Genomic DNA, 16,437 nt, shown 5'->3' with positions numbered 1-16,437 from the left:
TGTAGATGAGGAGCTGTAAGAATTAAGGTTTGGTGATTTTTCTAAATAATACAATTTAGTTATTTTATTATCATTTTATCTAATAATGTTTATCAAAATGTTTATCAAAAACATTTATCAAGTCCCTGTCTAAATTGATGGGAAGAGCACTGAGGAGGAAGAAGCTCAAGCTCAGATGGAAATGACTGTCCCAAGGTCACAGGGTTAGTGTTAGTGTTAGACTTGTGTTTAGAATTCAGATCTCCTTGGCTCCTCTATAGTACTCCTTCAAATTCAGTCTTCTGGACCTAGTTCCAAACCAAAAATGTATAATTTAGGAGTTAAGACCAAAATCTTTAACATAGCTTGAATCCAAAGTTACATACCACAGACATATTCCTAAATATCTGTTTTAGGTGATGGGTGATTTATATATTTTTTATAAAACATACATTTATTTAGATATTTTGCATGATCTAGAGATGAAATTTTAGTTATTGAAGGAGAATAAAAGCATAGTTGATTAGTCATACGAAACCTCTTCATTTATACTTATAATATAGAGAATAGATTTCTTCATGCCCATTGGTTTCAATTCTGGGATTCAAATTGCTCCCTAGACTGTCATTTTCACAAATTTATTTCTTTTTGTTTACGTTATGTAGAGTTTTTTTTTTTAAATCAACAATTTAGTTACATTCCAGTTGATTCTCGGAGTCAAGGGCAGAAGAGAAGTTACTGTAAATTCATGAAGGGAAACTCTCCAGTTTTATTTAGGGAAAGGAACAAGGGAGGAGGAAGGTCCAGTACTAAAATTCCCTGTGGGTTGTGCCTGTCTCTAGGCATCCTCCTGATAAAGTGACAGGCCTAAGGGCTATGTCATCTGTCTATATATGATAAACTCTAATGTTTACCCAACAGCCAAGCAAACAGAAAGTTAAAATAACCAGAATTTCTTCTGAGTGCTGTGTGATCTATTTTTGTAAGAAAGAGACAAATGATAAGTTAACAAGCTAATGTTATACTATATCAAGGAATTTGTTCAGCAGATAATTTCTTGGGTATGTCGGTATAGATTTAGTCAGTCAGTCAGGAAACAAGCATTTATTAAGTGCCTACAATATATCAGGCACTATATACTAAGCTCTGAGGAAACAAAGAAAGGCAAAAAAAAAAATAAAAAATAGCTCCTGCTCTCAAGAAGAATATAATCTACTTTAGCCCAATATCCTACATGAATGCTGTATTATTTGATAAAGATATGGATAAAGAAGACTCTTCTTCATATTAAGATGAAATTATTCATGCTATACAGCTATCCCTGCTACACTGTGGGGGGCTAGGGGTAAAGTGCCCCCACAATCTGGAAAATGCATGTAAAAGTTTTTGGCCCTCCCTTCATGCCAGAGAAGTCTGAATTATTATGGTATTAAAAGATAAAATACGCTGATATTATTTGATGCTATACATATATTTTATGCATTTCTGAGTTTCTAAACCTCTTCTGTGTTGTCTGTTGGCCTTCCTGTGTTGTCTGTGGCTTCTGCAAAACTCCCCCCAAATTCCCATTTTATTTCTTATGCTACCTGTGATATATCAAAACCTCAAAGGGGAAAGTCACGATGTGGAAGGATAACTGTAGTTTTAGTGTGAATCATATTAGAAGGATAGGGACAACATCTGTGATTTCTTTTACATATGAAACTCCATAAATGATGAAACTCATCATTGAAGGGATGGAAACTTCTTGACAACTTCGAATCTTAGAACCTTTCCCAGAGCACAAGGAGGCTGGCTGACTTGCTGATGGTCACACAGCCAGTAAGTGTAACAGGTGGGCCTTGAACCTGGATCTTCCTTGTTCTGAGGCCAGCTCTCTATCTATTAATATTACAGGGCCCCTCAGGCACATTTTATATCATAGCAAAATTCTTTGAAGGTTAGTAACCCATGACAAGCATATAGGGTAAAATAGGAAACAAGAATATTTGGCTACTAGAACATTTAATTCTAAACCAATGCAATTAGGTGTGAAAATGAAATATCTGTACTTTACAAGGTGCCAGTGATATACTAATTTCTTAGGCACTTAGCACTGAGCCCTGTATGTATGGTAGGCTCCTGTGATCAGAATAGGAAAAGAGGAGAGTTTTGAAGGCTTTGGAAAAGAGGCTAGCTTCTATTTTATCATTCCATTGGGGTATACTTGTTTCATTAGTAAAGCAGACAGACAGGGTCAGATTAATATAAATGGCAAAGCAGGCAGTGGTCTAAGCTGAAGTGTGGAGCTTGGGTGGAATCAAATAAAAGCTTTTCTGCCCTTTCCAAAGGTTTAAGAACTCTCAGGAGCAGCTACATGACGCAGTGAACAGAGCACTGGCCCTGGAGTCAAGAATCTGAGTTCAAATCCAGCCTCAGACACTTAGTAGTTGTATGACCCTGGGCAAGTCACTTACCCCCAATTGTCTCCACACAAGCAAAAATCTCTCAGTCCCTGCCTCCATCCTAGTTACATTGCCTTGATTACTCTAGACATGGACTTAGTTATTAGGGCATATATAGGAAGAGCACCAGGGTATATTCATTTAGTTTATTTCCATTACTTGAAATTAAAAAGGCAAAAGAAGGCTTCAAACAGTAGGCAGTAGTGCCAGGCGCTGTACTAAATGTGAATTAGAGATACAAATGAAAAAAAAAAAAGACAGTCCCTACCCTCCAGGAGCTTGCATACCAGAAGGGAAAAACAAAACAAAAAAGGGATCTGAAAAGGGAGGAAGGAAAGAAATAAACATCACTACCTGTCTGGCCCTGGGCTAAGCTCTTAAATATTATCTCATTTTATCTTTACAATAATCTTGGGAGGAAAGTACTACTACTAGTACTACTACCATTATTATCCCCATTTTACAGTTGAGGATACTGAGGCAGACACAGGTTAATTGACACAGAGTCACTTGACTAGTAAGTGTCTAAGGCCAGATTTGAACTATCTTCCTCACTCCCAGACCCAGCGTTCTATCCGCTGCCCCAGGAGATGGAAAGATGGGTAGTTGAATGGATGGGAAGAAGATACTCTTATCAGGGCATGGTGGCAAAGACCTACAGAGTCAGATAGTTTGGAATGGTGAGTTACCAAGAACAGAGAATGAAATGAGACTTCATACCTAATTCCGTGCTCTTAAGTCCTATATTTTCTAGGAAAACTTGATAGTTTGACCCAGTAGTAGATCATTTGAATTATACAGGCTGGGTTATCTTTGTATCAATTTTAAGGCTAAAGACTGCACTTGTGATTGCATTGATAGAGGGAATTTGTGGATGATGCAACTCCCTCCATAGGATGCAAATGGGCAACTTTTCTGACACTTCTAATCTTAGAGTTGCCTAGAACACTGAAGTTAAGCAATTAACTGAGGGTCACATAGCCAATATGTGCCAGAGGTGGATATGAAAACTTGGGTCTTTCCGGATCCAAAGCCTATTTGCTCTATCAGCTTGTCTCTTAGTGAAATCTGTATCTTGTAGTCAAATCTGTACTATGAGATAGTCATCATTCATTTAACCATGGAGGCAGAAACAGTTTCTCATATGAAGTGCAATAGATACCTCGCAAATTCTTGACAACCTTTGAAAGCAAGTAGAGTCTAAGGAACCCATAAACTTTTAAGGTCATAGTATCTTAAGATTTGAAGTTGGGAGGAACCTTAGATGTCATCTAGTTCAACCCCCTGATTTTACAGATGAGAAAATGAAGCAGCACCTCAAATTCTAACTGAATCCTTATGGTAAGGAAGTCCCCTCTTAATACTAGTGTCTTCCAACTGGTACATAGAAATATGAAGATGTGAGTGTGAAAACAGACAAAGTGGTGCGATGAAAATGGCACTGAAGTCATGGGACCTGAGTTCAAATTCTGATTCTGCCACATTACCTGTTGGATGATTTGGGGCAAGTCATATAAACATCTAGGAGTTTTAATTATCTCATCTGTAAAATGAAGGTGTTGGACTCAATGCCTCTAATGTCCTTTTTGGTTTTACGGTTATGATCCCAAATAACAGAAGTACTTTAAATGGATTTTTATCTGATAAACAGCAAACAAAAATTTTTTTTTAAAGATAAGAACACTTTGCATTTAGGAGAAAGGATGAAAGTTCTGTCATTGCTCTGCTTTATCATTGCTCTTACATTTTTGGATTTCCTAACATCAAAAATGCAAATATTAAATAAAGCTACAATACAGAATCACGAGAGTCATTTAGAAGAGCAGTCGGGGTAGCAGAGCCCTTCATTTGAGCCATCAATCTGTCTGTGTTAAGAAATGATGTCATTGAACCCAGAGCTAAGAACTGAAGATACAAAACAAAAACAGCACTGTTTCTATCCTTAAGGAGTTTAGAACTTGGTTGTTTCCTCTAGCAGTGCTGCCATCCACGTGTGTGGGTGTGTCTGAAAAGTCCAATGTTTTGACCAACCAACCTTTCCACATTTTGAACATGTGCTGGCTTCCTTCTTTGGTCTGCGGCACAGACACTATTTGCAGAGCTAGTCTGTTTTCCTTCGTGACTTTGTCTCTCAAAGTGAGTCACCGCATCTCTGTCCCTTGCCCAGTCTGTCTGGCTGCTGTTGTTTCCTAGTATTCCATAGCGACATTGCATTGTGGGATATTGGGCTCCCATGAGTTTCTCTGGAATCCCTGCTGCCCTCTCCTGCTAGTGGTTACCACAGTTCAACTCACAACTGAGTGGGGTAGATACTCTTTAAGTTCAATCTTCACTTTGCCTCATCAGCCTCTACTTCAAATGAAATGGCAAAATAGGATCATTGATAATGAGACTCTAGAATACCAACCAATTCAAATCAAAATAGATTTAAGTGAAAATTTCCTACATAATTAAAGATAGATTTCTATTTCTGAATCAGTATTCATGGATGAGTTGTTCTTAAATACATTTTTACCTATAATAACATATTGATTCCTTATATTTTAATGCTCATTAAAATTAGAACCTCATTATGGCCCCAAAAGGTACTTTTCATAGAATCATACATTTAGAGCTTGAGGAAACCTTAGAGGCCATCTAGCTCAACTGGCTCATTTTACAGATGAGGAAACTGAGGCTAAGAGGCTTACCCAGGATTACACAGTAAGTATCAAAGGCAGGATCTGAACTTGGGTCTTCCTGGCTCCTAATCCAGCCTTCTTTTCATTCAATTGCACTGCTTTTTATAACAGCAATTTCATAGTACACTCAGTAATTTTATTTTGGTTCTAAAATTAAATTACTAGAAAACATTCTAATTAGTTTAGTGAATAGTTTAGCTTTGAGTCAAAACTCTGCTTCTGACTCATGTTGCAGTATAAAATCTTATTTTCACTGGTGTATTGTATAAGGATCTTCCCGAAGGAAGTATCAGGAAATAACTTTAAGTAAAACCCAAGAAAATTATTTCCACTGAAGGATGCTTCCTGGAGGGAAAACTATAAAGGAGTAAATGAGTAACCAAGCCATTTGTAGAAAAAATATAATACTTTATTTCCAACTAGAAAGGTGCAAACATGTAACTTTTGGTCACACTTCTCAACAATTAACAAACTGTTCAGAAACAGTCTTGGTCAAAGTCAGAAACAAATGCTCCTAGGTGGAAAGAATGGTCAGCTATCAAAGAGCCACTCATTTTACCGAAGGTCATCTGTTCATTAAAAGTGAGGCCACTGCTTTCCAATGTACAAGTCATGCTTTACAACATCCTTGCCACACCTTTAGCAAACAATCTGTCTTGACCACTGGTCACTCTAACTGAGCAGAATTTCCATTGAGTATCTATTTCATGCTTTGAATGCATTGTCAAACAAGCCTTGCATCCTACCTATGGTGTTCAGAAATGGAGGCTAACATTGAACATATCCAAGCATTAACAACGAAAAAAGGCACAAACAACTTTAAATTAATTTAGATAACTGTACAAATATATATATACACAGTATTTACAATATTAATAAAAAAATCTGGCTTGTTACAGGCAAATTAACTTGCCACAAGCTGTCCAGTCTAGTAGACATGATTCTGACTCTTTTTGAGCATGGTCATTTGAATCAAAATGTCATAGCTGAAATACTGCTTGTTCCAGGGGAACAGAACAGCTTGACAGCCCCCTGCCAGCCAAGAAGGCCCATCTTAGCTGTCAGTGGAGCTAAGGGCAGATCAGTGAGAATGCTAAAGGTCTCCTTCTCAATTGCATTACCAGGTGGAACACAGCATTACCACTTTAAGGGAACAGCCACTTGGTAGTGCAAACCTTTCCGCAAGTGCTCTCTATTGACCCCTAAGCACCAACCTAGTACAAGTTCTGAAGTTGTGCTGTGATGTGGTCCCACAGTCAAGTCTTACTTTCTTCTCCAAACCAGTGTCTGGGGTCAGCAGTAGCTCATTTCTGTTTGAATGCCACACGGAGCAATGGGTTGAATTTTGTGGGGTTTTTTCCTTAAATAAAACAGATTTAAATAACTTGTGCTACTGAAATCATGTTTACAAAAAATGAGATGCAAATCTTTTCAAGTTGACAGTCTAATTAGTCTCTCTTTTTCTCTCTCTGTCTCTCTCTGCCTCTGGCTTTACGCCATGTCTCCATACATTTTCCTGTAGTACAGGGACTCAAAAATGTCATTGTCTCCAGGGCAGTTGTAATGGCATGCACAGGTCTTGATGAACATCATCTTCTTCTTCATGACTTCACCATCGGGGCACTTGAACTCAACGGGGAGGGTGGCGGTTCTGTGGGGAGTGCAGCATCTACCATCTGTGCAGACCCCACAGAACTTAGCCCGGTAGGTCTTCACACTGGTGCATCCAGAAAGCTCAAACTTCACAGGCTTAGAGATTCTGGGAGTTCGGATACACTTTTTGCCTTTCTAAAGAGAGACAAAGATTAAAAAAAAATCAGCAGGTTGGTACAGGCAGTAGTTTGCTATTTCCTGTTCTTGGGTTTTTCAATGTTTGTTATGAGAAGAGGAAATTTATGTTCAGTCAGTCAATTTTTCCATATTCAATATTGCCTCTGTTAGGTTGCCTTGGATTGAACTCTTGCTGTGAGTATTTAATAGTGAAAGATATTGGTCATGAACTTGAGGCCTATTACAAAACATTTGGTTTTAGCAACCTAGTCCACTTAGAACTCAATATTGGGAGGACTCACTCTAATGGTGGCCTGTGTGTGTGTGTGTGTGTGTGTGTGTGTGTGTATGGAGGGGTTGGAGAGGAAGTTTTACCTTGATATTCTCTTCCAGGGCAACTTCACAGGGTCTGACCATACACAGACGACTTTGCTTTTCCAGTCTGCAGAAGGCATTGTCGTTGGTGACTCTGGTAGAGATGCCCATCCCACATGTTTTTGAACAGGCACTCCATTCTGTGGTCTGGACCAGGCAATTGGCACGAATCATAGTTGGGTCAGGGCCATAAGTGTCTTCCAGTCGGAATGCTGTGAAAGCATACAAACAGAAGGTTAGGCTCTAGGGGATAAATCAGCAGGTTTCCCTTTCCATTCCCCACCCCAAGTTTAAGACAAGTAGTCTTTAGATATATAATATACATATATTTTCTTTTTATGAGTGTTTTATATATAGAAAAGAGATCAAAAGAGCGCAGATCATTGACATGTATTTCTTGGAAAACAGCCAACTCACCAGCTAGGGCTGGTCCAACTGCAGTCCGGTCTTTGTCCTTGGGTTCCTCACACACCCACTCCTCGCAGCATTTACCAGGAAGTTTCACCCTTCGGGGGAAGGGGCAATCTGGACTGGGCAAACGGACATCCATACTGCAGAGGGGCACGCAGCCCACAGCCCCATCCAGGCATGTGCACTGGTATTTGCAACTGCTCTGAAAGGACTCTCCACTCCTATACACCATCCCTCCAAAGACACATGGGGCACCGTCTTTTGCTGCAACGAAGGGAGAGAACAAAAAATAGATTTGAGTACCCCCAAGAAACAAGTTTTTAAAATAGAGAATTTGTTATCAATTCTGTATCAGTGGCTTATGATAGCCTTTAGCCTTCTGTGCAACGAAAACCACACATTCTAATTAAGGGAAACCTGGGGGGAGTGGGGCAGAAATGGAAGTTTTAGACTTTCTTTCTGATGCTCGAGGCAAATCTAGGATCTTTTGCCCGAAAAAAGCACATTTTGGACTTGCCAGTTCTCAGTCCCAGGAAGGGGAGCAATACAACCCCTGGGACAGAAGAGCTTGAGCAGGGGATGACAACTCGTCCTTACCTGTGCACACTCCAATTTTGCGGTTCGCTGGAGAGCCGAAGTCACAGAAGAGGCCCTTGTGGGGGTCGCAGGGGTCCCGCTCCGTGCACAGCTCTCCCAGTTGCTTGGCGCACACTCTACAGCAGCCGCAGCCGTCTGGCACCAGGCTCACGCCGGCTGGGCACTCTGGTGGCGGTCCTGCCCCACACTGACACTGCCCGCTGCAGTCCTGGCCGGCTATCTCCTAAGGGGAGGAGGGAAACGAGGAGGAAACTCAAGTCAGTAGGAGACCAGCATAGGGAGGAAGCCGCGCACACCCTCCTCACTTCCCAGTTCCCTCCCCTTACGCCCCAGAGCCAGAGCTTTCCCAGAGTCCCCGCTCAGCCCTGCGCTCTCTCGTTTTCTTAGGGATGCTAGACCGATCCTACAGAGACCAGCCACCTCCAGCCCAAGCGATGGGGACCGGTGGGGCGGCGAGAGCGCGAAAGGGTGAAGGGTCTCTCCGCTTACCCGGTTGCAGAAGGCGAGCAGGAACAAGAAGGCGAAGCTCACGGGTCCCATTCTCCCTGCGGACATCTTCCAGAGCTGCTCTCCGAGAATAGTTAAAGTTGATGGGAGGCTGGACCAGCGATGCTCGGGGTTGGGGAGAGACGAGCCGCTAGCGAGCGAGAGAGCAGAGAGCGTGCCTCTGGCTTGTCTGTGCTCAGGTGGGGTGTTCGAGTCTGATCCCAAGGATCTCGTTGACCGTGAGTGGCTGAGGAGGTGAGTCGAAGTAAGTAGGTTTCTCCTTCTTCTTCCTTTGTTTCTTTCCTGTCTGCCCGGGGAGGCTGCTGTCGGACAGGCGGTAGGACTGGCTCTTTGCTCCGGAGGCGTTAGCCTGTGGTTGAAGTTGCCTTGCTTTGCTCCTTCTCAGCTGCTAGGCAGAGTTGTTTTGTGAGTCTCAGACTGCCTGCCTCTCTCTTTTTATACGCTCCAGGCAGCCGGCGCTCGCCAATGGGATGAATGGAGTCCTACACAAACAGGGACATTCCGCACATTCCTCCCCACCTTCCTGCCTCATCAACTCGCACCGGATTGAGCCTGACCCTTTGACACTCAGCATTCCTCCTGTCTGAAAAAGCTGGCACACTCCAGCCCACAAAAAAGGCGCAGTATTTCCACCACCAAGGAGGATTTTTTTTTTCCAAAGCCCCCTCCCCTTTCCTCTTCTCACTGCCCTTGATTTATATCATTTTGAAATACTCAGGCTATTCTTTAAACTTACTTTATTTTGTTAGGACTCACCTCTATTTCCAGTTGCCCTGTCTATCCCCCTTTCTCCTTCTTTGCCCCCTTCCCCCAATTCTTTTTGTAGGTAGGTTGTTGGAAGATTCTAACCACAGGGACTCAGTTGAAGTCTAAAAAGTCAGTTTAAAGGCTTTATTTTATAATTATTATTTGATGTTGATTTGGGGTTTAGAGACAGAAAAGGATGCACTTAAAACACCTCAGGGAGCAAAAGAAAGAGTTGTTTTTTGCTTGGATGAATTCAAAAGAAACCTGCCTGCATCTTTTTCTTTCCCTTTGGTCCCTGAAAGTTCCCCCTTGGAAATCTCTGGGCTTGATAGCTGTGTTATCAGGAGGAAAAAAAATATGTAACAGCTGATTGAGGGAAACGTGAAATGAGCAAAACCAGAGGTCCTCAGGCAGCAGAGCATAGTCTTAATCCCATTTTGACAAGGCACTTCTTAGTACTCTACTTTTATTTTCCACTAAAAAAGTGTTATATTTTAACTTTTTTTGGTCCATTAATGTGGCAGAATAAATAGGCCTTTGTCACTATTCACAGAAAATAATTATTATTAGGAAAGAAGTATCCCTTTGCTTCATCAGAGATTATTAATGTGGGAGTAAGCAGGCCCTCTCCTTAGAGTGGAAAAAGATGTAGAAGTAGGAAGAAATGTGACTGAGAAAGGAGATGCCTATCTACCTTGTAGACAATTATTATGTGCCTCCAAGTCAATAAAATATCCATATACAAAAGATTCCTGAGTGACACACATTTCACTCAAGGCATACTTTCCTTTTTGGTCCTATGAAAGGAAAGTTGTACCTTAACATGACTGATGATAAACTAGTACATCCCAACTAAATGTCTGTACATGAGCAATGGTAGTGGCCATCTGCCATGAAGCATATAGCTTGATTATTTGAGGTCAAACCTTAGAAAGAGTAATTATATTTCCCCTACTTGTGTGTGCAGCAGATAAATAAATTTGACCAGCAATTCCTAAAACATCACTTTCTAATCTCTTTTGTTATTCTTTCTAAGGGAAAAAAAAGGAACTAAACTAATTATATCTGCTCTCTCTTGGAACTAGTAGCTTTTTAGTAGGCCTGTTTGTAAACACCTCCACAAAGACTGTAGCAATTATTATTTTGAGAAAAGGGAATTGTTCCAACAATATATCACTTTATCTGTTTCAATGCCACATCATTTGATCCTGGGTTCAACCAGCAGCTGCATTTTGACTTCTGACCTGTTTAAATATAGACAAATATTAGTAGAGAGGTCAAATGGGGATATATTTGAGATAGATAAACATACTGTTTTGATGGAAAGACCACTTAAAAATAAGGCATATTGATTTTTTATTTTTTTTTTAATTGGTCATCTCTAGATATACCCCTTCACCATCAAATGAGTCATCTCTTTTAACAATATAGTCATCTCTTATAACGACTTATAACAGTAGGACAAAACCAACTAACACAATCATTACATCTGACAGTGTTTGCAACATTCCACACCTAGAGTCTCCCACATCTGTCCTAAGAGGAGGGAATATATTTCACTTTCTCTTTTCTAGAGATTAGATATTGATATTGCCTAGCATTTACCACTATTTGCTACTTTTCAATATAATAATCACTGAATATATTATTCTCCTGTGAGAAGACTACTTTAAAAGGTATTGGTCTAATCTTTTATCAGTAGAGTGCTGTAGGCTTCTTTTTTTTTTTTTCCAAAGCGAGCTTCTTGAAAGTTCCCATTCTTTCTCCTGAAATATAGCCAAGAACAAATACCCAGTCCAACTCCTTCTTAGACCACATCATCTGTGTACAATTACCTTGTTAAGCAATCTGCATCTGTGACCAGTGTTGTACAGTAGAATGGCATGTAAATAGTGAGTATGGGAAGCAAAGGAGGTCTCCAAAGCTCACCAAGAATCCCCATAATTGTTATTCAGAGTATTCCAGGCCTCAGGTTTCCTATTTAAAGATGGAACATTCCAAGCTATGTTAATAATCACATGTGTATTATAGACAACTTGGTCCCCAACTTGTTCTTCCCTTGCGGGTGATTTTGAAAGTTCAAAATATGTGGGGAACCACAGTGAAATCTTTCAAGACCTAAACCCCCAATTAGAGCCACCGCTAATGGATAGGAAGGTGTGGCAGATGGGGAAGGGTAGTGGTGGTCGGTTCCCATCTCACCTAAGCTGGGATGTGGCCTCTGTGGTGAACTCCTGTGGCTTTGTAGGGTGAGGTGGGTGGGAAATGGACTGGGGGATTTTTGAACTCCCAAGAGAGTCTTGGAGACATCAATAGTTTCATGAGCTGCATAGGGGACACTCATTCATGAAATGGATAAAGCAATAAATTTAGGGTGGTGTGACCTGGGCTGCATTCTTGGCACTAAAATTGGCAAGTCTTGGGAAAGTCATCCTTAGTCTATCGATCTAGAGCCAGAAGGAACCTTAGAGGCCACCTTACTCATTCCCTTATTTTACAGATGAGTAAATCAAGGCCCAAGCAGGTTAATTAACTAGCTCAGGCTATGGGCTTAATAATTGATATGTCAGTGGCTGTGTCAGAAGTTACTACTTCACAAAGATGCTATGAAAATGGATTTTTAAGTCCCTTGGAATGGTATTTTCTCTATGTTTTCTCTTTTCTGTTCTCTCTTTTGTTTTTCATATGAACACCAAGTATATGTTTTCTCTTTTCTGTTCTCTCTTTTGTTTTTCATACGAACACCAAGTATATTACCAGCATGTTTCACTGTTGTTAAGGTGGTCCACTTCCATTACAAAAAATGGCTATGGCTTGATTATGAAATTTCCCAAGATTTTTCTTCAAAGTTTCTAAAAGCCCATAGTTAGCCAAAAGATGGGTGAATAGCTTCAATCTTAGCTGAGCTAAAATATGCATACTAAAATATACACAGCCTATGAAATCTCAGAGTAACCAGAAAAATATGTTGGGCATTATATGTGTTATGCTGAGATTCTATCCCTCTTTTATGACTTTGGATTTTTGGAGGAATAGGAAGATGAGAGTTTTATTTTTAAAAATCCAAGACATTCACAGACCCAAAAGTATGTGTGGCTAATGTTTATGTTGTGATGCAGACCATTCAAAGCCAGGAAATTCAAAAGGAAAGGCTGACACTCTGTCCTTAACTCTTGCCATGGGATTTTGAATTCTTGCAGTATTATAAGTGACTCAGCAAATGTTTGTGTGATCCTGGGAGGTAAAGGGAAATAGTGGCGTCTTATAAAGGCATCCAACTCTGACTTACCCCTTCTCATTGACAGAAGGTCATAATTTGAAGAAATAGAGCTTTGAATCTGTGTGCAAGATGGTCAAAATGCACTAATTTTGACTTGGATGCAAGTGTTTATACAGCAAATACTTTTTAGAGAGCACATTTTTTTTCCTGGTAAAATGAGGAATTCAGTAGGTTGGCAGCACAGTCCTGTTTACACAGCTATATACGGTATGTGTGTGTCTACTTGGGCATCGGTTGCTACAATTCGTTTGGTTAAGTCTTGTAAAATGTACAGGTGTAGATATACTACATTCCTTCCCTTATGTTTTTTCTTCAACCCTCCTTACCCTCCTCCCCCCTCAAAGAAAGTCACTTGATCAGGTATCAGACATACTGAAAACCTGGCAGTTCTACAGGAAAGTGGCTAGACTTGGAGTGTTTGTGTACTTAAAGAAGGATTCTTGCCCATTTTCAACTCTGAGTAGCAGACATTTTCTTATAAGAGCAATTGGAGGTTTGTGCCAACCCTCAAAGCGGAAATCAAAAGCTCCCAGAGAAACATACCGAAGGAATGTGACTTTGAGCCAAGAGCCATACGCAATGCCCCATACAGAACTGTCAGCCTTATAGGAAGGCTGGCCGTATATGGACATCTGTACGGTGAACTATTTATCATCATGATGAGCTTGTCATTGGCTGTGAATATTTCTAGCTTGCCTCAGATTTAATGATGTAAATTAATTCTATCAAAAAGTTTGCCAGAATATTAAAAAAATAGTAATAAATATTATCTTAGAATCCAAAGGGACCTGGCTTGGCTGACATTACCTTATATTTGCTTAAAATGAAGGGTTGAGAAAGGAAGCTTACTTACTATGGTAGTACAGAAGGGGAAGCAAAATATAAATGTTTACTGTCTAAATTACATTTATTTCCCTTATATATTTTTTGCTTATAATTAAATCTGCAACCATCATAACATCCACCAATGTAGAGTATATTTGTCATAAGGTAGTTAAATTTTTGTTTTAAATCTAAGCATTTACCTGCTGGCAAATAGGATTGGGGGAAAGGAAAGAAGGAAAGTATACTTTTTTTCCAATACATTTCCTTATATTTTCCATTGACTGTATTTTTTTATTTATTAATTTAAATTCTTGTGGTTCTCATTTAGCCAGTTAGTTTGATTTTGCCAATAGATATTCTGAGATTGAGAATAAAGAAAAGATAAAGTTGGTATTTGAGACCTGATTTTAACTCTTTTGCTGCCAGGTCAAAACCTCAAATTGTGTCCAAATTTGTGATCAGGAAAAATCATATTTTGTACGTACATATGTATGTATGTATGTTTCTATCTTGAGATTGGATCTCCCTCTTTCACCCAGATTAGAAGTGTATTGGACAATCATAGGCCCAATCCCACTACTGATCAGTATGGGAGCTTTGATCTGCTTTCGTTTCTGACCTGTGCTGGTGCTGGTTCTCTCCTCTTAGGAAAACTGGTGTTCCTCTTCCCTCAAATATGGTCTTACCAGAACAACCCCAGAGAGTGCAGAAACCCAATCAGCTTAGCTTGCTGCCTTTCAGAACTCTCCAGTTTAATCAATCTGCCAGCCCAAGCCTCCTCAATAGCAAGAATTACAAGTATGTGTCACTCTGGGGTCTTTAAAAGCAGCTTGGAAATGTCCATGAAATGTCATGAATTTAGCCCATGAAGTGTGAAGGCAAAAGGTAGAGGTACCCCATCTTTAAAAAGAAGCCCGATGTTAGGTCCAGGTGAGTGGGAGGAGGGAAGGGAATAAACATTTAAAATGCTATAGCATTTACTATACACTGTCCTAAGTGGGCTTTATAGATATTCCCATTTGATCCTTAGAATAACATTGGGAGGTAGCTGTTGCTATCATCACCATTTTATAGCTGAGGAAACTGAGGCAAAGGTTAAATGACTTGCCCAGGGTTGCACAAATAATAAGTATTGAGGTTAGATTTGAACTCAAGTTTTCCTGAGTCCAGGCTGGTATTACTTCCACTGAATCACCTGTCTCTTAGAGAAGAGCATATTTCAAAGAATGGGAGCATGCGACAGAAATTTATGGTGGAATATAGAAAGAAGACTTTGGGAATCAGAAGCAAGATATGTTTGCATGTCTGTAGAATGCAAAAGGAAAAAAAAAGGAAGCAAATACATATACTATCGGAGAACTGATTTTTATTTTTTGTCTCTTTTATTTTGTTATTATTTGTCCCTAGTTCAGGTTTTTATCAGCCCATACTAGCTTTCTCTGAAAGTTTACTTACTGTACTCCAGTGTCTTTCTCTTCCAAATAATTCTGATCTCAACAGAGCCAGAGTAATATTAAAATAAAACTTTCATTATGTTATTCCCTCTATATAATGGCTCCTCTTTGATTATAGCAACAAGTTGAAACAGCTTTTGCTTTTAAGGTCCAATACAATCTGTCTCTAAGTTTGTCTTCTCACTGTCCCTCACTACATTGGATGCATTCCTACCCCTCCATCTTTGCTCATGCTTTTTACTTTGCCAGGGATGCTCTTCACCTGCCTCCAACTGTCCAAGCTTCATACATTTTTCAAGGCCCAAATTGGGTCCCAGCTTTTCTGTGATGCACCTCCCCTTCCCCCTCTCCAATTCATACTGAACTTTTCCTTCTCAAACTTCTTGAAACATGTATTATCTGTATCACCCATTTTGCCTTTAATCACATACTATTTTGTGGGTGTATACTTTGCCTCCCCGATGACATTCTAAATTCTTTGAGGGGGAAAGTGTGTCATATTCAATCAATTCAACCAACATATTAAGCTGCTGTTCTAGACAAAGTGCTGTTGTATATTTCTCTCTGTGTATTTCCTCCTCAGAGCAGATACAGCCCTGAGAAAATACAATTCTCTGTACTTCATGTTTATTGAAGTGTGAAAAAGCCTTTTTGCTTGATGAACAATTTTGTTTATTAAATTACAATATAATTTGGAAGCTTTTTTCCTCTCTAGAAATGTACTGAAACTGTACAACAAAATCTTTATTATTTTTGTAGTTCTTACATGCCATCTAAATACCAGAACATGTTTTCCTTTTTCTGTAGGTGCCAAGAATTGTAAGACCTACCGCAATGCTAAGTAGTAGCAATCACTTGTTGTGGGTACCTGGAAACATCTATATATTCTGTTTTCTTTAGATGTCTTCTTTCTGCTTTTATGTCAAACTGGCTTCTTTTGATTCACGTTTAGTTTATGATTCTCCTTGAATGCTTTTAGAGAGCAGGTCTAACAAATAAATAAATGGATGTATCATATCCTAATGTTTTCAAAAGAAAACATGTATTTTTTCTTTTCTATCTTTTCTCTTTATTTCTTTGTGCTTTTCAACTGTGAAATAGCATGTCATTAAAATAAATAGTAGATTAAAAAGTGAAATTCAAATGATGGTCACCACTTCCTGGAATGCCTTATTCAAACTACATTTTACAAGTAAGCCTCATCCTTTAAAGTCAATGAGTCGATTAAATAGCCTCCTGTTCGTGACAGCTTTAAAGAAATACACCCATCATAATTATCTATTAAAATGTGAACACTCACTCAAAACCTTCTGAACAAACATTTTGCCTTCAGGTTCAGACCTTAGGCCTCTTTTGGAAAAAAAAAG

General features: G+C 39.6%; 1 protein-coding gene across 1 annotated transcript; it reads right to left on the bottom strand.

The window, feature by feature from the left end:
- Positions 1-5,491: 5,491 nt before the first annotated feature.
- Positions 5,492-9,205, bottom strand: CCN2 (cellular communication network factor 2). The gene is made up of 5 exons (XM_036769034.1): positions 8,747-9,205; positions 8,258-8,480; positions 7,667-7,924; positions 7,250-7,461; positions 5,492-6,892 (listed from the first exon to the last, which is right to left on the bottom strand). The coding sequence occupies exons 1-5, from the start codon at positions 8,810-8,812 to the stop codon at positions 6,596-6,598; spliced, it is 1,056 nt and encodes a 351-aa protein (XP_036624929.1). The 5' UTR covers positions 8,813-9,205; the 3' UTR covers positions 5,492-6,595.
- Positions 9,206-16,437: the final 7,232 nt, after the last annotated feature.

Source organism: Trichosurus vulpecula, chromosome 7 (genome assembly GCF_011100635.1).
Source record: "Trichosurus vulpecula isolate mTriVul1 chromosome 7, mTriVul1.pri, whole genome shotgun sequence".
Taxonomy (NCBI): domain Eukaryota; kingdom Metazoa; phylum Chordata; class Mammalia; order Diprotodontia; family Phalangeridae; genus Trichosurus; species Trichosurus vulpecula.
Note: the sequence above shows the minus strand (reverse complement) of the source record. Positions and strands in the feature narration are given on the sequence as shown.

Bases quoted from the DNA above. Each gene is read 5' to 3' on its own strand.
- CCN2 (XM_036769034.1), bottom strand. From the start codon at position 8,812: ATGTCCGCAGGGAGAATGGGACCCGTGAGCTTCGCCTTCTTGTTCCTG. The intron at 8,481-8,746 runs GTAAGCGGAGAG...TCCTCCCCTTAG, and splicing joins TGCTCGCCTTCTGCAACCGG to GAGATAGCCGGCCAGGACTG. The intron at 6,893-7,249 runs GTAAAACTTCCT...GTCTCTCTTTAG, and splicing joins CCCTGGAAGAGAATATCAAG to AAAGGCAAAAAGTGTATCCG.